The 24594-nt window shown below is 54.5% G+C and overlaps 4 protein-coding genes across 8 annotated transcripts; 2 read left to right on the top strand and 2 right to left on the bottom strand.

Annotated features, from left to right (window-relative positions):
- APOA4 (apolipoprotein A4) lies at positions 1–24025 on the bottom strand. 5 transcript variants are annotated; one of them, XM_044929722.1, is made up of 5 exons: positions 11190–11660; positions 5501–5551; positions 2615–2713; positions 2127–2253; positions 1–1124 (listed from the first exon to the last, which is right to left on the bottom strand). In XM_044929722.1, the coding sequence occupies exons 3-5, from the start codon at positions 2661–2663 to the stop codon at positions 158–160; spliced, it is 1143 nt and encodes a 380-aa protein (XP_044785657.1). In that variant the 5' UTR covers positions 2664–2713; positions 5501–5551; positions 11190–11660; the 3' UTR covers positions 1–157. The 5 variants fall into 5 exon arrangements, with proteins under 5 accessions (XP_044785657.1, XP_044785656.1, XP_044785658.1 ...); XM_044929721.1 differs by lacking the exons at positions 5501–5551; positions 11190–11660 and adding an exon at positions 23784–24025; XM_044929723.1 differs by lacking the exon at positions 5501–5551.
- On the top strand, positions 8041–10701 carry LOC102404192 (apolipoprotein C-III). The gene is made up of 4 exons (XM_025266851.2): positions 8041–8132; positions 8758–8825; positions 8974–9097; positions 10399–10701. Exons 2-4 carry the CDS (start codon positions 8771–8773, stop codon positions 10508–10510), a joined length of 291 nt encoding a protein of 96 aa, XP_025122636.1. The 5' UTR covers positions 8041–8132; positions 8758–8770; the 3' UTR covers positions 10511–10701.
- Positions 12706–13683, bottom strand: LOC123329842 (apolipoprotein A-I). The gene is made up of 2 exons (XM_044929823.1): positions 13630–13683; positions 12706–13549 (listed from the first exon to the last, which is right to left on the bottom strand). Exons 1-2 carry the CDS (start codon positions 13681–13683, stop codon positions 12962–12964), a joined length of 642 nt encoding a protein of 213 aa, XP_044785758.1. The 3' UTR covers positions 12706–12961.
- LOC112577643 (apolipoprotein C-III) lies at positions 20442–23295 on the top strand. The gene is made up of 4 exons (XM_025266852.2): positions 20442–20465; positions 21394–21461; positions 21609–21705; positions 22992–23295. Exons 1-4 carry the CDS (start codon positions 20461–20463, stop codon positions 23059–23061), a joined length of 240 nt encoding a protein of 79 aa, XP_025122637.1. The 5' UTR covers positions 20442–20460; the 3' UTR covers positions 23062–23295.
- Positions 24026–24594: the final 569 nt, after the last annotated feature.

The raw sequence follows: 24594 nt of genomic DNA, 5'->3' as shown, positions 1-24594 counted from the left end.
TAGTTTCTCAGCAGCTTTATTGAGAAGCGAGAGGTAGCATCACTTTCCACTGGACAGGTATCCACAGGTCTGTACAAGAACTGCTTTGGGACAGACATACAGACAGGGGGCAGGGCAGGGCAGGTGTCAGTGGTGGGGCGGGGGCACCAGGGGCAACTCAGCCCCCCAAAGGGACGGGCATCTCCTCCTGTGCGGGGAGGGCGTGGGCCTGGCTCTCTTTCTCCTTGAGGGTGTTGAAGAAGTTGCTGACCTTGTCCCTCAGATCCTTCTCCAGGAAACTCAGGTGATCTTCCATGTCCCCCGCCAGGGGGCCCAGCTTCTGCCTGAGCGTGTCCAGCTGCTGCACCATGGCTTTGTTGAAGGTCTCGCCGTAGGGCCCCACGGTGCGGCGGAAGTCCTCCACCTGCTGGTCCAGGCGGCTGCTCAGCTCTGCCAGTGACTTCTGCAGGTCCTCGGCGTTGCCCGGCTGACTTCCACGCACGCTGTTCACCAGGGGCACCAGCCCCTGCCGCAGCTCCTCGGCTTTGGCTGAGATCTTGGCCTTCAGCTCCTCAGCATGCTTCTTCATCTGAAAGGCCAGGCCCTCCAGCTGGTGGTTGAGCTTCCCCTGGACGTCCTGAGCATAAGGGGCCAGGCTGCGGCGCAGTTCCTCCACGTTCTCCTCGATCTTGGTCTGGAGCTGGTCTGCGTAGGGCGTCAGGCGCCCCTTGAGCTCCTCCACGCGCTGGTTGACCGTGGCCTGGAGCTCCTCGGCGTAGGGCGCCAGCGAAGCCTGCAGCTGGTCCAGGTTTTGCCTCATCACCGTCTCCATGCGCTCCGCGTAGGGCGTCAGCTGGCGCCGCAGCTGCTGCGCCTGGGTGTCGACCTGGGTGCGCAGCTCCTCTGCGTATGGTCCCAGGCGCTGCTGTAGCTCGCGCACGTTGTCCCCGATCTTCTGGCTCACCTCGGTGGCGTGGGGCAGCAGCCGGGCCCGCAGGTCCTCCAGCTCCTTCTGAATCTCCTCCTTCAGCTTCTCGGAGTCCTTGGTCAGCCGTTCATGCAGTTCCGTGGCAAAGGGCACCAGCTTCTTACGCAGGTCGTCCGTGTAGGTGCTCACTTCCCCAAGTTTATCTTGGAAGAGGGTGCTGCGGGGGAAGGACGCAAGGGGTCCACCGTGAGGTTTGGCATTCCTGCCTGCGTGCTAAGTCGCTTCGGTCCTGTCCGACTCTGCGACCCCGGGACTGTAAGCCCGCCAGGCTCCCCCACTGCGACCTTAGCTCCTTACATACCACTCACCTTCCACACACCTGCCTAAGACAGGGGAGCGTGCAGGGTACTGAATTCACCCATCTTATCCCCGTGACCTTCCCCATGGTGGATGGTGATTTAAGCAAATGGATGTAATCGACTAAGGTAAATACATTGACGTTGTACCTCTGGATCTCCCCTGGAGCTTGAGTCACAGTATCAATTAATACCTATCATGTGAGCTGGAGCAGTGGGCTTGCCTCTCCTTATCTGTAAAGTAGAAAGACTGGACTTTGAGGTCCTTCTCAGCCCAGGTGTGCTGTGACAGAGATCACTTGTGATGTTCTGGACCTCTTCTAGCATCTTCTAGTCACATTGGGTGCTGGTTTCCCTGCTGTGTGGACACCCCCAGGGGCTTCCCAAATATCCTCACCCCTCCCCTTGCCATGATTTCACAGAGGCCTGTCCTGGAATGTATTAGAAGCCAGCTCACATGACATTTCTTTCCCTCCCTTTCTTCTGGGAGCCTCAGTGCTAAGATGTGGCCATTTGTTACACTCTGGAAAGTTAAAGTGGGAAATTCCCTGGTGGCCCAGTGTTTAGGATTCAGCAGTTTCAGGGCAGGGGTTTGATCCCTGGTCAGGGAACTAAGATCCCACAAGCCACAGGGCATGACAAAAAGAAAAAAAGAAAAGTTAGAGCAGGGATTATTCAGTCCAGCCTTCCTTATTTGCACACATGAATCCCAGGATCCAAGTCTGGAGAGCTCTGGTCACCCAGTGACTTGATGGCAGGGCAGTGGGTGTCCTAAGCTCAGGTCTCCTGCCTCTGAGTCCAGCCCTTGCCCACACGTTGCATGGCCTTTAAGAAGCCCTTCCTGCCAGCTCTGCCCCTCTTACTTGAGCTGCTGGGTGAGCTCAGACTTCTGGATATGTTCCACCGCCTTCTTGGCATTGTTGCCCAGCTGGCTGAAGTAGTCCCAAATCACAGTGGCCACCTGGTCGGCATTGACTTCTGCCTCGGCTCCTGGGTGGGAAACAGCAAATTCATGAACGCCGTCTCCTTCCTTGCCCCCCTTGCCCCATCCCTGAGCTGCAGACTGGATGTCGGAGGTGGGGCACAGCCACTGATTTCTCTGCGCTTGGCTAGTTAGAAGCCACAGGGGTAGATAAAGCTGGGGCAGCACCCATGCCAGGGAGCCCAGCACTGTGAATGGACAGCACTCCTAAGAGCTGAATGGCAGCTGGGGAACCACCTGCCTCCAGCTGTGGGCTGACAGGCACTCCAAACTGTCCTCTCGCCCTGGCCCCAGACTCGCCACCCTTCCTGCCTGACGCAGCAGATGGGTCCTGCCTAACAGTGCCATCTGAAGGCAGCTCCTACTCACCGGTGACAGCCACCAGGGCCAGGCTCAGGACCACAGCCTTCAGGAACATCCTGGGCTCCTCGCTGGGCTGGGAGAGTCTCCTACTGCACCAGATCCTTCCTGGATTCAGAGGGGCCAGAGGAGAGGTTCTCGGGCAGCTCACTGTACTGCTGTTGGAACTGACTGAAGCTCAGAACCAGTCAGACATTTAAATCCTCACTGGGCTGCCCTCCCCACTTTCCTCCCCAGTGTGACTCCACGCTGGAAGGTGACACATTCCCAGGAGGCCTCTTGGACTTTTGTGGCCCTTGGACAACGTGGAAGCTGATGGCAGACTGGGGCTCGGGCAGCATTCAGAAGCAGCTGTTCCGAACGTGTGCCCCACCCATCGTGGAAGGGGCCGTGAGCCAAGGGAGGAATGAGGCTGAGGGAACACCTGAGCTCGGGACTGATAAACAGAAGCCCTGTGGCCGCTCCGGGTCTGTGCTCGGCTTGGGGAGTGGGGCAAAGTTCACAGTTCCTCTGTCTGCCCCAGTGAGGAGGGGCCCCCACTCCCACATCCCCCAACCCTGACTCCATCTCAGAGCACCAGGCTCTGGACTGGGATACCCAGGGCCACAGATGGGATAATGAGTCAAGATCTAGGGCTCTGGTCAAGGTGAGCCCGGGAGAAGGTGACCCCTGCAAGCCTGGGCAGAGTGGAGGTAGATCCTGTGCTGAAGGTATTAACTGTAAGTGTGCTGCACGTCGCACCACTGCCAAGTGTGTCACCTTGGTCTAGTGATTCCACTTGGCCCAGCTCTGGCCTCATTTTCTCCTTTAAAAATGGGATTGTTGGGTGTATTAAATGCGATATTACTGGTGAAATGAGCAGTATTGTGCCTGGCAGAGTAAGCACTAAAAAATAGCCACTACTGTTGTTAATAAGAATATTAACTATTTTCTGGCTTTGGACCAAACAAGGAGTACAGTAGCATGCTTGCTGCTCCAATGAGAGTGGCAGAGTGAGACCCCACCCTCTGGGGGGCATCAGGCAGGCACAATGCAGGGTGAGGGGCAGACTGGCCCGAGGTCTGATTCCTGCCCACCTCCTCCCTGGGTGGGAGCAGTCAGCTTGTGATGAATCACAAGACCTGAGGCTCTCAGGGAGCCTCTCATCAGGAGATGGGGAAGCGGGGTGGTGGTGGTATCCAGATCTTCTACTTGGACTTCCAACATCCTCTGCAAGTGAGGTCATACACAGAAAGACATCCACCAAGAAGGTGGCGCATCCTGACCAGTTTGTGCCCCTCTGCTGGACCACACAGATCACCTTGAGTGACAAGGAGATGAAATCCATCGTATTGCACCGTTGGCTGCCCTCCATGAATGCCATGCCCCGCACGTGGATGGGCTTCTATAATCTGCCACTGGAAGAGTCCACAGCTGGGCTGATCCTGACTTCCCGTGTCTCCACTGTTTCATAGACCAGGAGTGACTTGATGTCTCATGGGGTTGGAGATAGCTAAAAGGCCTTCCAGTGCTTGTACCCCTTCTGTAGAATCCCCACTACCTAGCAGTGTCCCACCCCACCAATCGCCACCCCCAGCGTCGGGGAGCTCCTCCTTCCAGGAGCAGCCTGGGCCATCTCGCAGTAGTTTATGAAGGCTTCTGATGCTGGAGTTGGACTCCTTGGCTTTGCATGTGGGCTCCGCACATACTGACTGGGTGACCTCGGCCAAGTCTCTTAACCTCTCTGAGCCCCGTGTGCCTCAGTAGGGCATAAAACAGTGCATGCCTTCTGGGCTTCAGGGGGTCAGGGAGATAATCTGAGTAATGCTGGGAGACATGCCTGGCCCACAGTCAGCGCTCATCAAGCACAAGCCATGTTTCGCCCCTGAAGACTTCACTGCACTGCGACGCTCCCAAATCAGTCAGAGTCCTGCCTAGGTTGGGAGCAAAGGTAGTCGCTCACCTCTGGCCTCATCCCTTTCCCCCTCAATGGGCCAGAGGTGAGCAGGCAACAAGTCACCAAGGACTCTCAGTTGAGTTTGCCCTCACTGGATGGGAGCATGTGTTTTTGTTTTTTGGCCACAATGTGTGGCATGCAGGATCTTAATTCCCCAACCAGAGCTCAAACTTGCGCCCCCTGCAGTGGAAGTGTGCAGTCTTATCCACAGGACAGCTGGGAAAGTACCAGAGAGCATGCTGTGTATCAGTCTGTGAACAGATTAGTTCTGGGCGGTGGGAGAGAATGAGAGGCCCCTGTGCCCTGTCTTAGATTGTTTGAGCTGCTGATGGAAAGGATGTGAGTGCCCACAGCTCCAGCAGACCCTGGCCCTATGAGTCAGGGCACGGCCACATGGGTGGGCACAAAGGGCTGTATGACGTTGGGTGAACCATATCCCTTTCTGAGCCTCAATCTCCTTATCTGTATAACAGACAGACCTAAAATGGTCAATGAGGTAATGAGGCTGAGAGTCTAGCATCACCTATGGCCACCCTCCTGCCCCCTCAACAGAGATCAAACCGGTGGGCAGCCCGAGCCCAGAAGCAGGAGGGAACGACTCAGGCCCAGCCAGGGACGGGCAAATCACATGGACACAGGTGCCCATGTTTGCTCCACACTGGCCGTCCACCCAGGGCAGAGCTCAAAGGGGGTGTCTCCCGGGTGGGGAGATCTGGGTGAGACACTAGGAGGAACTTCCAGCGCAGAAGGCCATGGTGAACCAGGGCCTCTGGCTGGCAGGGCTGAGTCAGCGCTGCCCAGTCCAGCCTTGTGGCAGGGGCATGGGTCACAGAGGCTCGTGAGCTAAGCCTCACTCACACACAAGTGGAAGCAGAGAGATTTAGTTTAACCCTAGAGGACCATTTTTGGCCCCAGCTGATCAGACGTTCTCCTTCTCACCCCTCCTCCCTGCCCGTTACCAGGTATGGGGGCCACGGCTGGAACAGCGTCCTCATCCCAGGGGAGCTATGCTGGGGGGAGGGAGAGAAGAAGGGAAGGAGAGGCAGCTTAGGCTGGGCCACTGATCAGACCCTTCCTCAGATCACCCTACTGAGACCCACCTGGAGCTGCTGGGAGGGGCACAGGCACACAGAGGCCAAGCCCTTGGAATGAGATAAGGTCCCAGGCCCCAGGGCATGTCTCAACCCAGCTGCAGAGGCCCACACTCTCCGGTTCTCTACCCAGCTTGACACCACACCGCTGGGTCTCTCTGCCCACATCTTCTGACCTCCCTGGGCTCACTGGCCCATTGCCACTCAGGAGAGAGAGGGCGGCCTCCTCCAGAGGCTCCACACACATGGAAGGAGAGTTGGAGGAACCAAGGCCAAGGGCTCCAGCCAGTCCAACCCAGCATGCCCCAGCCCAGCCTGGAATCTGGATTCCCACTGTGACCCTCACTTCTGAGGAGAAGGAACAGATCAGAACGAAGAGGGAAGTGGACAAGGCTGCCCTCTACCTTCCCCAAAGTCCAAATCCTTCAGGACCTCCCAATCACCTTCCTCTCCTCCCCACCCCATCACCACAGTCTGTGCTCAGAGAGGCTGAAATGGATGCACTCTGAGTGCCTGATAAACCTCCAAGGGTCTCATCTCTCCATGCGGTTTGGTCTCAGTGTGCGTATTAGAAGACCTGGATTCTGGTTCCCAACTCTGCCGTGGATGGAATATGGGTACCTTGTTATGTCTCCAGCCCTGCCTTAGGTTTCTACCTATAAAATGGAGTTAATAATGTCTGTGCTGTGCTGTGCTTAGTCGCTCAGTCATGTCTGACTCTTTGCAACCCCATGAACTGCAACTTGCCAGGCTCCTTTGTCCATGGGGATTTTCCAGGCAAGAATACTAGAGTGGGTTGCCATGCCCTCCTCCAGGGGATCTCCTCAACCCAGGCATCAAATCCAGGTCTCCCACATTGCAGGCAGATTATTTACCATCTGAGCCACCAGGGAAGCCTGTGAATACTAGAGCAGATAGCCTATCTCCTCAAGGGGATCTTTCCAACCCAGGAATCAAACTGAGGTCTCCTGTATTGCAGGCAGATTTTTTACCAGCTGAACTACCAGCGGAGCCCTAATAATGTCTACTTCGCAGGAATCATTTGCATTTTAACAGATAACCATGTCTAAGTGAAAGGAATAAATCTCTAAGGAGAAATTTCAAGTTTCAGCCACAGATAAAGAATTCTGAAGGTAGAGCTAGGTCACTTTCTCGGGCCTCTGACTTCCCATGGTGGGTTTAGTTGCTTCTTCCTGGTTAGATGGCCACCTGCCAAAAGCCCTAATTCTACATTGGAGGCTCCTCCTGCCTTCCTTAGACTATGCTGTCTAAGGAAGGACAGGTGTTTGGGAGAAAGGAGGAGAGATTTATCTAGCCCCCTTCATGGACCAGCTGCTTTTACATATCTCTTATATTTCACCACAATTCTGGAGTATCAGTGTTCTAGCCCCATTTTACAGAGGAGAATTTTGAGGCACTGAGATGTTAGATCTCTGGCCCTGGGTCATATCTGTAGGTGCCAAAGGCACCATTTAAATCTGGAATTTCCTGGCTCTGAGACCTCACTGGAAGACAGAGCTCCCTAATGCTGCCATCCAGGCTGCAGCTCCTGGTGTGAGCCCAAGGGACACTTCACCTCAGGAAGAGGCCGGGCATCTCCTGGACAGCTGACTGTCCCTTTGAGCTCATCTGGCCCCTCTCTCCACTACACCAGCCTCACCACAGCCTTGGTTGCCTCCCCAGCCACAGGACTATGAGGCCTGGTATGTTTAAGCTGAGGAAGTTGAGGTCTGAGGTCGAGAGGTACTCAGCGCTGGCCTCAGTCCCAGCTGCACAGTCTGCCCCCTGGGGACATTATCAGTGAGTCCAGAGGGCAAGATGAGGAGATGGTGCGGTAAAACAAAGGCCTGGGGCTCAGCAGCCTTTGACCATCTCCCACCACCCCCTGTAAGAGAGGGATCAGCAGGAAATTTCTGGGTTAGCTGCACTCAGGACTGAAGCCCAGAGACGGAGATCCTGGGGAGGGGGCTGTGGGCACTCAACTGTGTCCCACCTCTGCACAAGCCCCTGCCCACAGGCCTTCTGTGACTTCACTCTAGACACCCCAGACCAGCTAGCTGAGTTGTGTCGAGTCTAAAGAAGCCAATCCCCCTCTCACATCACCCCCACCTTGCAGGCTGTTGGCAGGGCTTAAAGTAGGGAAGGACCTGGAAACCAAGGACAAAGGGATGGATGAGGTTTGTCCTCCAATCCCTTCACCCAACTCACCAGCCTCTCCCTGGGGAACCAGGCTGTTCAGAAATGGGGTCTCCCCAGGTCCAAGCCATAGGGTAGCAGAGAGCCAGGTGGGCACCCTCAGCTTTCTAGAGATTTCCCAACTCCTAGCGGGCCTGGGTGCCTCTGGCTACCCTCTGTCAGGGCCTGGTCTAGATTGATTAGCAGGTGACCTTTGCCCGGTTGCCTGGGCCCTCACACTGCCCTGTGTCCTGGGGATAATATAAAACAGGTCCGAACCCTCTTGCCTGTGTACGCAGTTCACCCCAAGAAGCAGCCGCTCCAGGTAAGGCTCCCTGGAGGTTTGGGGGATAAAGAGAGCAGGATGGGGAGGGGCCGGTGGGGGTCTGTGCCCAGCCCAGCCAGCAAAGCCTGGAGAAGCGCTTGTAGAGCTGAGGAAGCCTTAAGGCTTGATGAGTGCCTCTCCCCAGGCATTCTGGGGAGACCGAGGTCCCTAGGGGAAGGTCACTTGCCCAAGGCTACACAGAGCCTAGTGGTGGAGCTGGGACTGCCACTGGCTCCATTTTCTGCTCGCTCTGCATGTTTAGGATTAGAAGAAGACTCAGACACCCCAGTTGTGCCCCAGACAGAAAACCTGAGCCCTGGAGAGGGCAGAGAGTCACCCAGAGTCACTCAGCATGTTAGTGGCAGAAACCTGGCCAGAATCCACGTGTCTTGATTCCTGGTCTGGAGGGTTCCTGCTCCATGCCCCGCCTCGCTCTCTCTACCCTGGGTCCCCCAGTCCCCTGTCTGAAAGCCCATGGCCTCCCCCATATTAGCCCTCTCTTCTCCTGACTTGAGCCGGCTCAGGCCCTGCTTTAGGGGCCACCGCATCTCCCCAGAAAGGGCCGCCTGGTGGTGGTGGAGGGGGTGGGGACTTGAGGAACAGCTCACAGGACCCTTCCCTGCAGGAACCAAGGCGCCATGCAGCCCCGGCTGCTCCTTCTTGCTGCCTTCCTGGCGCTCCTGGTCTTGCCTGGTAAGCAGCCAGTGGGAACTGGGCTGGGCGTGGGAAGGGGATGGCTTGGCAAGTGGCTGGGGGATACCAAACCCCAATGGGGGGCTGAGCAGGAGCCAAGGGCTCCCCAGAAGCTGATTCACCCCACTCAGTCCTGCTCTCCTCATAGAAGCTACCAAGGCCGAGGAGGGATCCCTTCTGGACAAGATGCAGGGCTATGTGAAGGAGGCCACCAAGACCGCCAAGGATGCCCTGAGCAGCGTTCAGGAGTCCCAGGTGGCCCAGCAGGCCAGGTACACCCTCACTTTCCTGCCTTTGGTTGCTACCTGCCCGGGACTTGGTGAGAGCCCCCACGGGGGTCCCGTGTCTCTCCCACGCCCACCTAGGACCTGCACCTCGTTGAACCTGCTTTCTCTCTGTAAAACAGGCTCCCTCACAGGGAGAGATGACGGAGAGGCATCGCATCCCACCACGCCTCTCTTTGTCATCCTCCTTTCTTCCTCCTTGCCCTCATTTCCATTTCCCTTTTCTGATAATCTGGAGGTTTGGATCCACCCAACGCAATTTCTGGGGCTTCTCTGATAGCTCAGTTGGTAAAGAATCCACCTGCAATGCAGGAGACCCCAGTTTGATTCCTGGGTTAGAAAGATCTGCTGGAGAAGGGATAGGCTACCCACTCCAGTGTTCTTGGGCTTCCCTTGTGGCTCAGCTGGTAAAGAATCTGCCTGCAATGCAGGAGACCTGGGTTCGATCCCTGGGTTGGGAAGATTCCCTGGAGAAGGGAAAGGCTACCCACTCCAGTATTCTGGCCTGGAGAATGCTATGGTCTGTACAGTCCATGGGGTTGCAAAGAGTTGGACACGACTGAGCAACTTTCACTTTCAAAGCAATTTCAGCCCAGTGTGTGTGTGTCTGTGTTTCTGACTCGTTTGATGTCCTCGGGCGCATGTGAACAGAAATCAGTCCTTCTCCCGCCTCGCCCCTGCCCACCAGTCCTCTGCTATCTCCACCCACCTTCCCCACCTCCACTCCACCCACATTGGCATTTCCATAGCAGAGGTGTTCACAAACACTTTTAGTCCTCAGGACCCACTTTAGAGTGGATATTATTTCCCCGTTTTGCAGATAAGAAAACCAAGGCTCACTTAACCAAGTGACCTGCCCCAGATCACACAGCTATCAACCCTCTGATGACTGTCCAAACGAGAGACTGCCTCGCTCTGCCCCACACCACTTGGAGCCACCAGAATGTACAATTCTAGGGGGCATCACTTGCCTCCACTAGAACGGCAGTCCTGACCTTACACATCTCCCAAATCAGTCACTCCTCTCCAGCTTGCTTCAGATCCACCGTCTGCCTGCAGCTGGAGAAACTCGGGGTGACCTTGGTTGGGTTCCCATCATGACCCTCAGCATCCTTTCCTGGGGTGCAGCTATCGGGGCTCCCAGCCTGAGGTCTTGGGGCATTGCTGGGTGGGGTTGAGAGGGTGGGGGGAGCGCCAGTGGGGGGAGGGTGGGAGCCCCATAGCTTTCACTGCCCAGAGACAACTCTCACCCCCACCCCATCTGCTCCCCTCACTTTTTTGACCTCCAGAGACTGGATGACTGAGAGCTTCAGCTCCCTGAAAGACTACTGGAGCTCGTTCAAGGGCAAGTTCACGGACTTCTGGGAATCTGCCTCCAGTCCCACACAGTCTCCACCCTGAGGCCGTCTGAGATCTCAGTACCCCAAGTCCACCTGTCTATCCATCCTACTAGCTCCTTGGGTCCAGGAGCCTCCCAGGGCTGCCCCCAAAGTTCACTTACAAGAGCAGCATTCTCAATGCCCTCCCACCCCACCCCAGACCTGGCCCACCCCGATGTGCTGGCCTGCCAATAAAGCTGGATGAGAAACTGCCATGAGTGGGGTGTCCTGCACCGGCCATGTATGTTTGGGCTGAGAATGCGCTGGGGTTCTTCTGTGGGCGGGCTCGGGACTGCCTCCAACTCAAGCAGGCCTGGGGCTGGTGCCCCAGCCACCTCTTAGCAGCTGGGTGGAGCAAGGTAAGAATGACCTTTCCTAGCCTGCCTGCGTGGACAGTTTGGCGTGGAGGAGCAAAGGGGACACTAGGTCTGGCAAGAGTTTGATAAAGTTTCAAGTGCTGTGTAGCATGATAGAGTGTGTGCTCTGTGCCAGGCCTTGCACCTGGCATTTTATGTCACTATCAGAGTTGAGACTGTGTGTGTTCATCAAAATTCTGGAGTGGATGGGCACTGCCTGGGCTGCATGCCCCCCCACCCCCCACAACCGCACTTGGGGGAAGGAGGCCGAGGGTGGTGGTTAAAGTAAGATACACCTGGGCTCTAGTCTTGGCTCTGTCGCTTCATACAGCCTCAGTTTCTTACCTGTAAAGTGGGCACAATGATACACGATCCATCGTAGGTCTGCTGAGAATGAAGGAAGGAACTGAGAGCGTGCATGGCACCTGGCACCTCCAAGGCACCTGGCAAATGGCTGCCCTTGTCACCACAGGCTGAGCTGACTGTCCCCTTGGGGCCAAGACTGGAGTGGGAGCCCGTGTCCTGGGAATTGAGGAGGAGCCCGAGGTCACCCAACACAGGCTGCAGCCCTTGTGTCCCCACCACCCGTCTGATGTTCATGCAGGAGAGTTCCAGAACCACAGACTACCTGAGCAGCTCCCCTCCCTGCTCTTCCAGTGATAAGACTGAGGCTCCCAAGTGTGAAGGCACTTGCCCAGTGTCACTGAGTCAGTAAATTGCTTGACCTCAAGCCCAGGTGAGCTGCCATATTCTGCTCAGCTGACACAGAGAAAGGCGTAGTTACTCCTACTGTTGTTTAGCCGCTAAGTTGTGTCTAACTCTTGTGACCCCATGGATTGTAGCCTGCCAGGCTCCTTTGTCCATGGGGATTCTCTAGGCAAGAATACTGCAGTGGGTTGCCATGCCCACCTCCAGGGGATCTTCCTGTCCCAGGGATCAAACCTGTGTCTCCTACATTGGCAGGAGGATTCTTTACTGCTGAGACACCAGGGAAACCTAGTTACTTCCATGCCTGATGTCAAAGGCTCCTTGACAGATCTTGGTGGCATCAGGACATCCAGCTGCCTCAGGAGACCTCTGCTCTCTTTTTGAGAATCCACCTGGTCTTCTCTTTAGACCCAACATGGCCAGGGATCCCTGCGCCCTTACCTGAAAAATGTCCTCACCCAAATATCTGGGTTTGACGTAGCTCAAATGGTTAGGAACTAAAAAAGCCCATTTCTTTATGTAGTTAAGATACACCGGAGATGGAGGAGGTAGATTATCCAGTACCAAGGACTAAAGGCCTTGAGAGGAGAGGGAAAGGGAAGCCCCTTGAGTGCACTTCCCAGATCTTTGCAGATCTTGAAGCCACAAGCATGCACATGGGGAGGGGGGCGGGGGTGGGGGGGGGAGCGGGGCGGTGCGTACCTGAGTGTGAAAAGGGGCTGGCTGGGAACACTCAAGTCCATACAACCTAGAATGGATAGCAACTGTTTTCTAAAGAAAAACAATCACGGATGCTCAGGAGTACATAGGTCTAGAAAGGGCAACCTAGCCCATCCTGCTGTTCAATCATGGAAATGACCTCACATTTTCATGCTCTAACTTCCGCATCCATATCATCCATTTAATCTACCCAGGATCTGGGAAAGGATGCAGTGAAATGATGCATATAAAAGCCTCTTGGAGACTGGAATATGCTAGTTACTGCAAGAGGTGGTGATTGTTTTTCTGACTCAGGTCAGAAAAAAGGGGGCTGACAGGTCTGGAGCCCCAGGAATGGGGCTGGCACAGCAGGGCCTAAGGAAACTGCAGCTTTTCCTGAGCAGAGTGGGAGGGTGAATAGTGGCAAGAGGCCCTGGTGAAAAAGGAAAAGTTACGAGTTTTGTAAAGTGTATTTTGAATTAGTAAGGGAGGAAGGAGCAAGCACCAAGCCCTTCATTTGAACCTGCCCTAATCCTTCAAGTCCACAGGCTCACTGAAGTCCCTTCAACCTCAGCTGCCCTTGAGCAGGAGGGCTGGGGAGCAATGTCCTCTACCGGAGGGAAACGCTGGGGATAGGAAGCCCAATTCTCCCAGCAAAGCCAGTACTTCCTGCTTGAAGCTCTTTCAGGGCACCTGCATTGGATCATCTGTCACTTGACCTGGTTCTCTATTTCCTTCCTGTTTGAACCTTCCTGGCGGAGGTGCTCCAGCGCCGGCTTGGCCTTCTCGCCCAGCGCCTTCAGCTGCTCGCTGGCCTTGGCGTGGTACTCGGCCAGGCTGCCGCCGCCCTCCTTGAGCGCCTCCAGGCGCGCGGTCAGCCGCTGGCGCAGGTCGTCGCTGTAGGGCGCCAGCTGCTGCCGCAGCGTCTCCACGTGGGCGCGCGCGCGGTCGCGGAGCTCCTGGGCCAGCGGGCTCAGCTTGTCCTGCAGCTCCTGCACCTTCTGGCGCGCGCCCTCGCGAAACTCCTCGCCCAGCGGCGCCACCTTCTGGCGGTAGATCTCCACCTCCTCGTGCCACTTCTTCTGGAACTCGTCCAGGTAGGGCTGCACCTTCTGCTTCACCTCCTCCAGGTCCTTGTGCATCTCCTGCCTCAGCGACGCTGTCTCCTTTTCCAGGTTGTCCCAGAACTCCTGGGTCACCGGGCCCAGCTGTTCCCGCACTTTGGACAACGTGCTGGCCAGGGTGTCCCAGTTGTCCAGGAGTTTCAGGCTGAAAGGGGAGAGAGAGGAGGGCTCAGGCTAAACCTCCCGGGCCCCCTGGCTACCCCCAGAGCTGCAGCCCAGCGCCCGTGCTTGCCCCGTGTGAGACCTGGGCACACCTGTGCCTGAACGTGGGGTAGCTGGGGACAGATCCTTAGCCTGGCGTCTCCCATCCACGGTCTCCACACCGCCCCCTCCCCCCGCCCGCCTACCCCCTCCACTGCATCCCATTGACCAGATGGATGGAGGAGTTAGAAGGAGACAGAGCTGGTTTTGGTGCCTGATCCTGTCTGTCCCCAAAAGCATGCCATTTAAGGACCTAGTCTCTACTCTTCCAACCCATTCTCCTTTCTGAAAACAGCCTCTGTTGCTGGCTGGAGCTGAGGAGGGAATTAAGAATAGGAAGGGGAAGAGTGCGTTGCAGAAAATACTGACCAGACAACACTGGTCTGCCCCTGCCATCTCACAGTAGTTATTAAGGCTTCCAATGCTGGGATCAGACTCCTTGGGTTTGTGTGTGGGCTCCATACATACTAACTGTGTGACCTTGGGCACGTTTCTTAACCTCTCTGAGCCCTGTGTGTTCCTCAGTAGGGGATAAAGTAGTGCATGCCTCTTGACTTCAGGGTCAGGAAGGTAATCTGTGTAATGCCAGGAGCGATACCTGGCCCACAGTCAGCGCTCATCAAGCATGAGCCATGTTTTGCCCCTGAAAACTCCACCGCCTTGCGACACTCCCAAATCAGGCACAGTCCAGCATGGGCTGGGTGCAAGCTAGGTGCTCACATCTGGCCCAACACCTTCCCCACAACCAGGCCAGAGGTGAAGAGGGCAGTGAGTCACCAAGGACTCTCAGTTGAGTTTGACCTCCTTGGTTGGGATCATGGGTTTTTTTGCTTGTGTTTTGGACACATTGTCCGGCATGCGGGCTCTTAGTTCCACAACCAGAGATGGAACCTGTGCTCCCTGGAGTGAAAGTGCAGAGTCTTGACCACCGGACAGCCGAGGAAGTCCCGGGGGGCATGCTGTGTATCAGTCTGTGAACAGGTTAGTTCTGGGGTGTGGCAGAGAATGAGAGACCCCTGTGCCCCTTCATTTGAAAAGACCCTGATGCTGGGAAAGGTTGAAGGTGGGAAGAGAAGGGGACGACAGAGGATGAGATGGTTGGATGGCATCACCGACTCAATGGACATGAGTTTGAGTAAACACCGGGAGTTGGTGATGGACATGGAGGCTAGCGTGCTGCAGTCCATGGGGTTGCAAAGAGTCGGACACGACTGAGTGACTGAATTGAACTGTGCCCTGTCTTAGATTGTTTGAGCTGCTGATGGAAAGGATGTGAGTGCCCACAGCTCCAGTAGACCCTGGCCCTATGAGTTAGGGCATGCCCACATGGATGGGCACAAAGGGCTGTGTGACGTTGGGTGAACCATATCCCTTTCTGAGCCTCAATCTCCTTATCTGTATAACAGACAGACCTAATGGTCAATGAGGTAATGAGGCTGAGAGTCTAGCATCACCTATGGCCACCCTCCTGCCCCCTCAACAGAGATCAAACCGGTGGGCAGCCCAAGCCCAGAAGCAGGAGGGAACGACTCAGGCCCAGCCAGGGACGGGCAAATCACATGGACACAGGTGCCCATGTTTGCTCCACACTGGCCGTCCACCCAGGGCAGAGCTCAAAGGGGGTGTCTCCCGGGTGGGAAGATCTGGGTGAGACACTAGGAGGAACTTCCAGCGCAGAAGGCCATGGTGAACCAGGGCCTCTGGCTGGCAGGGCTGAGTCAACTCTGCCCAATCCAGCCTTGCGGCAGGGGCATGGGCCACAGAGGCTCGTGAGCTAAGCCTCACTCGCACACAAGTGGAAGCAGAGAGATTTAGTCTAACCCTGATGCTAAGTCGCTTCAGTCGTGTCCAACTCTGTGCGACCCCATGGACAGCAGCCCATGAGGCTCCCCCCCGTCCCTGGGATTCTCCAGGCAAGAACACTGGAGTGGGTTGCCATTTCCTTCTCCAGAAGTTACCTCCTAGCATGGCTCAAAGGTTCAAGGGGTGGGACACAGAGGAAGCACTTGAAAGCTACACAAATTCAGCTGGTCCAGAGGCCTGGCCACCTTCACCGTCAGCTGAAAAACCAAGAAAACTCATTCCAAGCAAGCTCGCTCACAGCATGCCTGTTTGGCAAGTTCGAGGACTCAATTTTAACATAAACTAAATCTGAACTAGAATGCAGCATTACAAAATGTTTTCACAACTAAACACACACACAAGTTAGAATATCGCATAGAAAAGTGTCGTGTAATATGCTTTGTAAACCTCGGTCTTTAGTAACTTCAGAATAAAAAACAAAAACTTCCCTTCGTAGTGTAGAAGTCCATGATTACACACAGAATTATCAAGTCTCCAGATTTAACCCTAGACGACCACTTTTGGCCCCAGCTGGTCAGACCTTCTCCTCCCTGCCCCTCCTCCCTGCCCATTACCAGGTATGGGGGCCATGGCTGGAACAGCGTCCTCATCCCAGGGGAGCTATGCTGGGGGGAGGGAGAGAAGAAGGGAAGGAGAGGCAGCTTAGGCTGGGCCACTGATCAGACCCTTCCTCAGATCACCCTACTGAGACCCACCTGGAGCTGCTGGGAGGGGCACAGGCACACAGAGGCCAAGCCCTTGGAATGAGATAAGGTCCCAGGCCCCAGGGCATGTCTCAACCCAGCTGCAGAGGCCCACACTCTCCGGTTCTCTACCCAGCTTGACACCACACCGCTGGGTCTCTCTGCCCACATCTTCTGACCTCCCTGGGCTCACTGGCCCATTGCCACTCAGGAGAGAGAGGGCGGCCTCCTCCAGAGGCTCCACACACATGGAAGGAGAGTTGGAGGAACCAGGGCCAAGGGCTCCAGCCAGTTCAACCCAGCATGCCCCAGCCTAGCCTGGAATCTGGATTCCCACTGTGACCCTCACTTCTGGGGAGAAGGAACATTTCAGAACGAAGAGGGAAGTGGACAAGGCTGCCCTCTACCTTCCCCAAAGTCCAAATCCTTCAGTTCAGTTCAGTTCAGTTCAGTCGCTCAGTCGTGTCCGACTCTGCGACCCCATGAATCGCAGCACACCAGGCCTCCCTGTCCATCACCAACTCCCGGAGTTCACTCAGACTCATGTCCATCGAGTCAGTGATGCCATCCAGCCATCTCATCCTCTGTCGTCCCCTTCTCCTCCTGCCCCCTATCCCTCCCAGCATCACAGTCTTTTCCAATGAGTCAACTCTTTGCATGAGGTGGCCAAAGTACTGGAGTTTCAGCTTTAGCATCATTCCTTCCAAAGAAATCCCAGGGCTGATCTCCTTCAGAATGGACTGGGTGGATCTCCTTGCAGCCCAAGGGACTCTCAAGTGTCTTCTCCAACACCACAGTTCGAAAGCATCAATTCTTTGGCGCTCAGCCTTCTTCACAGTCCAACTCTCACATCCATACATGACCACAGGAAAAACCATAGCCTTGACTAGATGAACCTTTGTTGGCAAAGTAATGTCTCTGCTTTTGAATATGCTATCTAGGTTGGTCATAACTTTCCTTCCAAGGAGTAAGCATCTTTTAATTTCATGGCTGCAGTCACCATCTGCAGTGATTTTGGAGCCCCAAAAAATAAAGTCTGACACTGTTCCCACTGTTTCCCCATCTATTTCCCATGAAGTGCTGGGACTGGATGCCATGATCTTCGTTTTCTGAATGTTGAGCTTTAAGCCAATTTTTTCACTCTCCTCTTTCACTTTCATCAAGAGGCTTTTTAGTTCCTCTTCACTTTCTGCCATAAGGGTGGTGTCATCTGCATATCTGAGGTTATTGAGATTTCTCCTGGCAATCTTGATTCCAGCTTGTGCTACATCCATCCCAGCGTTTCTCATGATATACTCTGCATAGAAGTTAAATAAGCAGGGTGACAATATACAGCTTTGACATACTCCTTTTCCTATTTAGAACCAGTCTGTTGTTCCTTGTCCAGTTCTAACTGTTGCTTCCTGACCTGCATACAAATTTCTCAAGAGGCAGGTCAGGTGGTCTGGTATTCCCATCTCTTTCAGAATGTTCCACAGTTTATTGTGATCCACACAGTCAAAGGCTTTGGCATAGTCAATAAAGCAGAAATACATGTTTTTCTGGAACTCTTTTGCTTTTTCGATGATCCAGCGGATGTTGGCAATTTGGTCTCTGGTTCCTCTGCCTTTTCTAAAACCAGCTTGAACATCTGGAAGTTCACGGTTCACGTATTGCTGAAGCCTGGCTTGGAGAATTTTGAGCATTACTTTACTAGCATGTGAGATGAGTGCAATTGTGCAGTAGTTTGAGCATTCTTTGGCATTGCCTTTCTTTGGGATTGGAATGAAAACTGACCTTTTCCAGTCCTGTGGCCACTGCTGAGTTTTCCAAATGTGCTGGCATATTGAGTGCAGCACTTTCACAGCATCATCTTTCAGGATTTGAAATAGCTCAACTGGAATTCCATCACCTCCACTAGCTTTGTTCGTAGTGATGCTTCCTAAGGCCCACTTGACTTCACATTCCAGGAGGTCTGGCTCTAGGTGAGTGATCACACCATCATGATTATCTGGGACATGAAGATCTTTTTTGAACAGTTCTTCTGTGTATTCTTGCCACCTCTTCTTATATCTTCTGCTTCTGTTAGGTCCATACCATTTCTGTCCTTTATCGAGCTCATCTTTGCATGAGATGTTCCCTTGGTATCTCTAATTTTCTTGAAGAGATCTCTAGTCTTTCCCATTCTGTTGTTTTCCTCTATTTCTTTGCATTGATCGCTGAGGAAGGCTTTCTTATCTCTTCTTGCTAGTCTTTGGAACTCTGCATTCAGATGCTTATATCTTTCCTTTTCTCCTTTGCTTTTCATTTCTCTTCTTTTCACATCTATTTGTAAGGCCTCCCCAGACAGCCATTTTGCTTTTTTGCATTTCTTTTCCATGGGGATGGTCTTGATCCCTGTCTCCTGTACAGTGTCATGAACCTCATTCCATAGTTCATCAGGCACTCTATCTATCAGATCTAGGCCCTTAAATCTATTTCTCACTTCCACTGTATAATCATAAGGGATTTGATTTGGGTCATACCTGAATGGTCTAGTGGTTTTCCCTACTTTCTTCAATTTAAGTCTGAATTTGGCAATAAGGAGTTCATGATCTGAGCCACAGTCAGCTCCTGGTCTTGTTTTTGCTGACTGTATAGAGCTTCTCCATCTTTGGCTGCAAAGAATATAATCAATCTGATTTCCCCAAATCCTTCAGGACCTCCCAATCACCTTCCTCTCCTCCCCACCCCATCACCACAGTCTGTGCTCAGAGAGGCTGAAACGGATGCACTCTGAGTGCCTGATAAACCTCCAAGGGTCTCATCTCTCCATGCAGTTTGGTCTCAGTGTGCGTATTAGAAGACCTGGATTCTGGTTCCCAACTCTGCTGTGGATGGAATATTGGCACCTGGGTATGTCTCCAGCCCTGCCTTAGGTTTCTACCTATAAAATGGGGTTAATAATATCTACTTCACAGGAATCTATTTGCAGTTTTACAGATAACCAGGTCTCAGTCAAAGGAACAAATCTCTAAGGAGAAATTTCAAGTTCCAGCCACAGATAAAGAATTCTGAAGGTAGGGCCAGGTCACTTTATTGGGCCTCTGGTTTCACAGGGTATGTTTAGTTCCTTCTTCTTGAGAAGAAGGCCACCTGCCAAAAGCCCTATTTCTACATTGGAGGCTCATCCTGACTTTAGACTATGCTGTCTGAGGAAGGAACAGGTGTTTGTAAGAAAGGAGAGATTTATTGAGTCCCCTTCATGGACTTTGTACCTATTTCATGTATATTTCACAAGAATTCTGGCCTTCCCTGCTGGCTCGGCTGGTAAAGAATCCACCTACAATACAAGAGACCTGGATTCCATCCTCGGGTCTGGAAGATCCCCTGGAGGAGGAAATGGCCAACCATTCCAGTATTATGCCTGGAGAATCTCATGGACAGAGAAGCCTGGTGATTTACAATCCATGTGGTCATAAAGAGTCGGATACAAGTGGCCGACTAACCCTTTCACTTTTACAATCCTAGCATATCAGAGGTCTAGGCCCATTTTACAGAGGAGAACATCAAGGCACTGAGATGTTAGCTCTCTGGCCCTGGGTCATATGAATAAGTGCCAAAAGCATCATTTAAACTGAGATTTTCTTGACTCTGAAGTCTTCACATCCAGAAGACAGAGCCCCCTGATCCTGCCATCCAGGCTACAGCTCCCAGTGTGGGCCCAGGGGACACTTCACCCTGGGAAGGGCCCAGACCTATGCTGGACAGCCTACTGCCCCTTAGAGCTTGTCTGGCCCCTCTCTCCGCTAGACCGGCCACACCACAAACTTGGTTGCTTCCAGTTGTCTGCCCAGCCAGGGCACTACGGGGACTGGTATCTCCAAGCTGAGGAGGTTGAGGCCTGAGGTCGAGAGGTATTCAGTGCTGGCCTCAGGCCCAACGGCACAGTCAGGGTAGGGCCTCAACCAGGAGCACATATCCTGCCCCCTGGGGACGTTATCAGTGGGTCCAGAGGGCAAGGTGAGGAGAGGGAGTGGTAGGATAAAGGCCTGGGGCTCAGCAGCCTTTGACCTTCCTCCACCACCCCCTGCTCTGGGATCAAACAGTTCAAAGAGGCTTCCGGGTCAGCTGCACCCGGGACTGAAGCCCAGAGACGGAGATCCTGGGGAGGGGGCTGTGGGCACTCAACTGTGTCCCACCTCTGCACAAGCCCCTGCCCACAGGCCTTCTGTGACTTCACTCTGGACACCCCAGCCCAGCCAGCTGAGTTGTGCCCAGCCTGAAGAAGCCAATCCCCCTCTCACATCACCCCCACCTTGCAGGCTGTTGGAAGGGCTTAAAGTGGGGAAGGACCTGAAACCAAGGGCAAAGGGATGGATGAGGTTTGTCCCCCAATCCCTTCTCCCAACTCACCAGCCTTTCCCTGGGGAACCAGGCTGCTCAGAAGGAATGGGGTAACCCCAGTTCCAAGCCATAGGGGTAGCGGAGAGCAGGGTGGGCACCCTCAGCTTTCTAGAGATTTCCCAACTCCTAGCGGGCCTGGGTGCCTCTGGCTACCCTCTGTCAGGGCCTGGTCTAGATTGATCAGCAGGTGACCTTTGCCCGGTTGCCTGGGCCCTCACACTGCCCTGTGTCCTGGGGATAATATAAAACAGGTCCGAACCCTCTTGTAGTTCATCCCAAGAAGCAGCCGCTCCAGGTAAGGCTCCCTGGGGGGTTGGGGGGAGAAGGAGAGCAGGATGGGGAGGGGCAGGTGGGGTTCTGTGCCCAGCCCAGCCAGCAAAGCCTGGAGAAGTGCTTGTAGAGCTGAGGAAGCCTTAAGGCTTGATGAGTGCCTCTCCCCGGGCATTCTGGGGAGACCGAGGTCCCTAGGGGAAGGTCACTTGCCCAAGGCTACACAGAGCCTAGTGGTGGAGCTGGGATTGCAACTGGCTCCATTTTCTGCTCACTCTGCATGTTTAGGATTAGAAGACTCAGACACCCCAGTTGTGCCCCAGACAGAAAACCTGAGCCCTGGAGAGGGCAGAGAGTCACTCAGAGCCACTCAGCGTTTTAGTGGACAGAATCCAGGTGTCTTGATTCCTGGTCTGGGGGGTTCCTGCTCCATGCCCCCTCTCGCTCTCTCTGCCCTGGGTCCCCCAGTCCCCTGTCTGAAAGCCCATAGCCTCCCCCATATTAGCCCTCTCTCCTCCCGACTTGAGCCGGCTCAGGCCCTGCTTTAGGGGCCACCGCATCTCCCCAGGGAGGGTGGCCTGGTGGTGGTGGAGGGGGTGGGACTTGAGGAATGGCTCACAGGACCCTTCCCTGCAGGAACCAAGGTGCCATGCAGCCCCGGCTGCTCCTTGTGGCTGCCTTCCTGGCGCTCCTGGTCTTGCCTGGTAAGCAGCTGGAGGGGATGGGGCTGGGGGCAGGGACGGGGCAGTTTGGCAGGTGGCTGGGGAATGCAGGGCCCCGATGGGAGCTGGGCAGGAGCCAAAGGTTCCCCAGAGGCTGATCCACCCCACTCAGTCCTGCTCTCCTCATAGAAGCTACCAAGGCCGAGGAGGGATCCCTTCTGGACAAAATGAAGGGCTATGTGAAGGAGGCCACCACAACTGCCAAGGATGTGGTTCAGAAGACCAGGTATGCCCTCACGTCCCCGCCCCCAGCCCTACCTGCCCCAGCTCTGCCAGACGCTTGGCAGGGGGCTGTGCCTCTCTGAGCTTACTTTCTCTCGTAAAGCAGGCTCCCTCGCAGGGAGAGATGATGCAGGGGCACTGCATCCTGCCTCTCCTCCCTCTGTCGTCCCTCTTTCTCCCACTTTGCCCTCACTTCCATTTTCCTTTCCTGATAATCTGGTTGGAGGTTTGGCCCCACCCAACTCAATTTCCAGAGAAGGCAATGGCAGCCCACCCCAGTACTCTTGCCTGGAAAATCCCATGGACGGAGGAGCTTGGTAGGCTGCAGTCCATGGGGTCGCTGAGTCAGGCACGACTGAGCGACTTCACTTTCACTTTTCACTTTCATGCATTGGAGAAGGAAATGGCAACCATTCCAGTGTTCTTGCCTGGAGAACCCCAGGGACGGGGGAGCCTGGTGGGCTGCAGTCTATGGGGTCGCACAGAGTCAGACACGACTGAAGCGACTTAGCAGAAACTCAATTTCAGCCCAGTGTGCCTGTGTGCGTGTGTGTGCCTGTGTGTGTATGTGCGTATCTGTGCCTGTGTGTGTGTGCCTGTGTGCGTGTGTGTGTCTGACTTGTTTCAAGTCCTCGGGCACATGTGAGCAAAAGTTGGTCCTTCTTCTCCCGCCTCGCCCCTGCCCATCAGGCCTCTGCTATCCCCACCCACCTTCCCCGCCTCCACTCCATCCGCATTGGCATTTCCATAGCAGAGGTGTTCACTAACACTTTTAGTCCTCTAGACCCACTGTGGAGTAGATATTATTTTCACCATTTTGCAGATAAGAAAACCAAGGCTCACTTAACCAAGTGACCTGCCCCAGATCATACAGCTAATCAACCCTCTGATGACTGTCCAAACGAGAGACTGCCTCGCTCTGCCCCACACCACCTGAGCCACCAGAATGTACAATTCTAGGGGGCATCACTTGCCCCCACTAGAACGGCAGTCCTGACCTTACACATCTCCCAAATCAGTCACTCCTCTCCAGCTTGCTTCAGATCCACCGTCTGCCTGCAGCTGGAGAAAGTCCGGGTGACCTTGGTTGGGTTCCCATCATGACCCTCGGCATCCTTTCCTGGGGTGCAGCTATAGGGGGTCCCAGCCTGAGGTCTTGGGGCATTGCTGGGTGGGGTTGAGAGGGTGGGGGGAGCGCCAGTGGGGGGAGGGTGGGAGCCCCATAGTTGTCACTGCCCAGAGACAACTCTCACCCCCACCCCATCTGCTCCCCTCTTTTTTGACCTCCAGAGACTGGATGACTGAGAGCTTCAGCTCCCTGAAAGACTACTGGAGCTCGTTCAAAAGCAAGTTCCAGTGACTTCTGGGAATCTGCCTCCAGCCCCACACAGTCTCCACCCTGAGGCCGTCTGAGATCTCAGTACCCCAAGTCCACCTGTCTATCCATCCTACTAGCTCCTTGGGTCCAGCAGCCTCCCAGGGCTGCCCCCAAAGTTCACTTACAAGAGCAGCATTCTCAGTGCCCTCCCACCCCACCCCAGACCTGGCCCACCCTAATGTGCTGGCCTGCCAATAAAGCTGGATGAGAAACTGCTGTGAGTGGGGTGTCCTGCACGGGCCATGTATGTTTGGGCTGAGAATGCGCTGGGGTTCTTCTGTGGGCGGGCTCGGGACTGCCTCCAACTCAAGCAGGCCTGGGGCTGGTGCCCCAGCCACCTCTTAGCAGCTGGGTGGAGCAAGGTAGGAATGACCTTCCCTAGCCTGCCTGCGTGGACAGTTTGGTGTGAAGGAGCAAAGGGGACACTAGGTCTGGCAAGAGTTTGATAAAGTTTCAAGTGCTGTGTAGCATGATAGAGTGTGTGCTCTGTGCCAGGCCTTGCACCTGGCATTTTATGTCACTATCAGAGTTGAGACTGTGTGTGTTCATCAAAATTCTGGAGTGGATGGGCACTGCCTGGGCTGCATGCCCCCCCACCCCCCACAACCGCACTTGGGGGAAGGAGGCCGAGGGTGGTGGTTAAAGTAAGATACACCTGGGCTCTAGTCTTGGCTCTGTCGCTTCATACAGCCTCAGTTTCTTACCTGTAAAGTGGGCACAATGATACATGATCCATCGTAGGTCTGCTGAGAATGAAGGAAGGAACTGAGAGCGTGCATGGCACCTGGCACCTCCAAGGCACCTGGCAAATGGCTGCCGTTGTCACCACAGGCTGAGCTGACTGTCCCCTTGGGGCCAAGACTGGAGTGGGAGCCCGTGTCCTGGGAATTGAGGAGGAGCCCAAGGTCACCCAACACAGGCTGCAGCCCTTGTGTCCCCACCACCCGTCAGATGTTCATGCAGGAGAGTTCCAGAACCACAGACTACCTGAGCAGCTCCCCTCCCTGCTCTTCCAGTGATAAGACTGAGGCTCCCAAGTGTGAAGGCACTTGCCCAGTGTCACTGAGTCAGCAAACAGCAGAGCTTGACCTCAAGCCCAGGTGAGCTGCCATATTCTGCTCAACTGACTCAGAAAAAGGCGTAGTTACTCCTACTGTTGTTACAACATAGCTCAAATGGTTAGGAACTAAAAAAGCCCACTCCTTTATGCAGTTAAGATACACTGGAGATGGAGGAGGGGTAGATTATCCAGCACCAAGGGCAAAGGTCCTGAGAGGAGAGGGAAAGAGAAGCCCCCTGAGTGCACTGCCCAGACCTTTGCAGATCTTAAAGGCACAAGCTGCTGGGAACACTCAATTACATACAAACTTGAATGCCTGGCCAAATTTTTTTTTTTTTTTTAATAATCACGGATGCTCAGGAGCACATAGCTTTAGAAAGGGCAACCTGGCCCATCCTGCTGTTCAGTCTTGGAAATGAGTTCACATGTCCAAGCTCCAGCTTCTGCATCCATAC

Source organism: Bubalus bubalis, chromosome 16 (genome assembly GCF_019923935.1).
Source record: "Bubalus bubalis isolate 160015118507 breed Murrah chromosome 16, NDDB_SH_1, whole genome shotgun sequence".
Classification (NCBI taxonomy): domain Eukaryota; kingdom Metazoa; phylum Chordata; class Mammalia; order Artiodactyla; family Bovidae; genus Bubalus; species Bubalus bubalis.
Note: the sequence above shows the minus strand (reverse complement) of the source record. Positions and strands in the feature narration are given on the sequence as shown.

Excerpts from the sequence above, each read along its gene's own strand:
- LOC102404192 (XM_025266851.2), top strand. The coding sequence starts at position 8,771 with ATGCAGCCCCGGCTGCTCCTTCTTGCTGCCTTCCTGGCGCTCCTGGTC. Across the intron at positions 8,826-8,973 it reads GGCGCTCCTGGTCTTGCCTG|AAGCTACCAAGGCCGAGGAG; the intron begins GTAAGCAGCCAG and ends CTCTCCTCATAG. Across the intron at positions 9,098-10,398 it reads CAGGTGGCCCAGCAGGCCAG|AGACTGGATGACTGAGAGCT; the intron begins GTACACCCTCAC and ends TTTGACCTCCAG.
- LOC123329842 (XM_044929823.1), bottom strand. The coding sequence starts at position 13,683 with ATGGGAGACGCCAGGCTAAGGATCTGTCCCCAGCTACCCCACGTTCAG. Across the intron at positions 13,550-13,629 it reads TACCCCACGTTCAGGCACAG|CCTGAGCCCTCCTCTCTCTC; the intron begins GTGTGCCCAGGT and ends CGGGAGGTTTAG.
- LOC112577643 (XM_025266852.2), top strand. Across the intron at positions 21,462-21,608 it reads GGCGCTCCTGGTCTTGCCTG|AAGCTACCAAGGCCGAGGAG; the intron begins GTAAGCAGCTGG and ends CTCTCCTCATAG. Across the intron at positions 21,706-22,991 it reads GATGTGGTTCAGAAGACCAG|AGACTGGATGACTGAGAGCT; the intron begins GTATGCCCTCAC and ends TTTGACCTCCAG.
- APOA4 (XM_044929721.1), bottom strand. The coding sequence starts at position 23,808 with ATGTATCATTGTGCCCACTTTACAG. Across the intron at positions 2,714-23,783 it reads TCATTGTGCCCACTTTACAG|GAAGGATCTGGTGCAGTAGG; the intron begins GTAAGAAACTGA and ends CTCTGAATCCAG. Across the intron at positions 1,125-2,126 it reads GAGCTCACCCAGCAGCTCAA|CACCCTCTTCCAAGATAAAC; the intron begins GTAAGAGGGGCA and ends CTTCCCCCGCAG.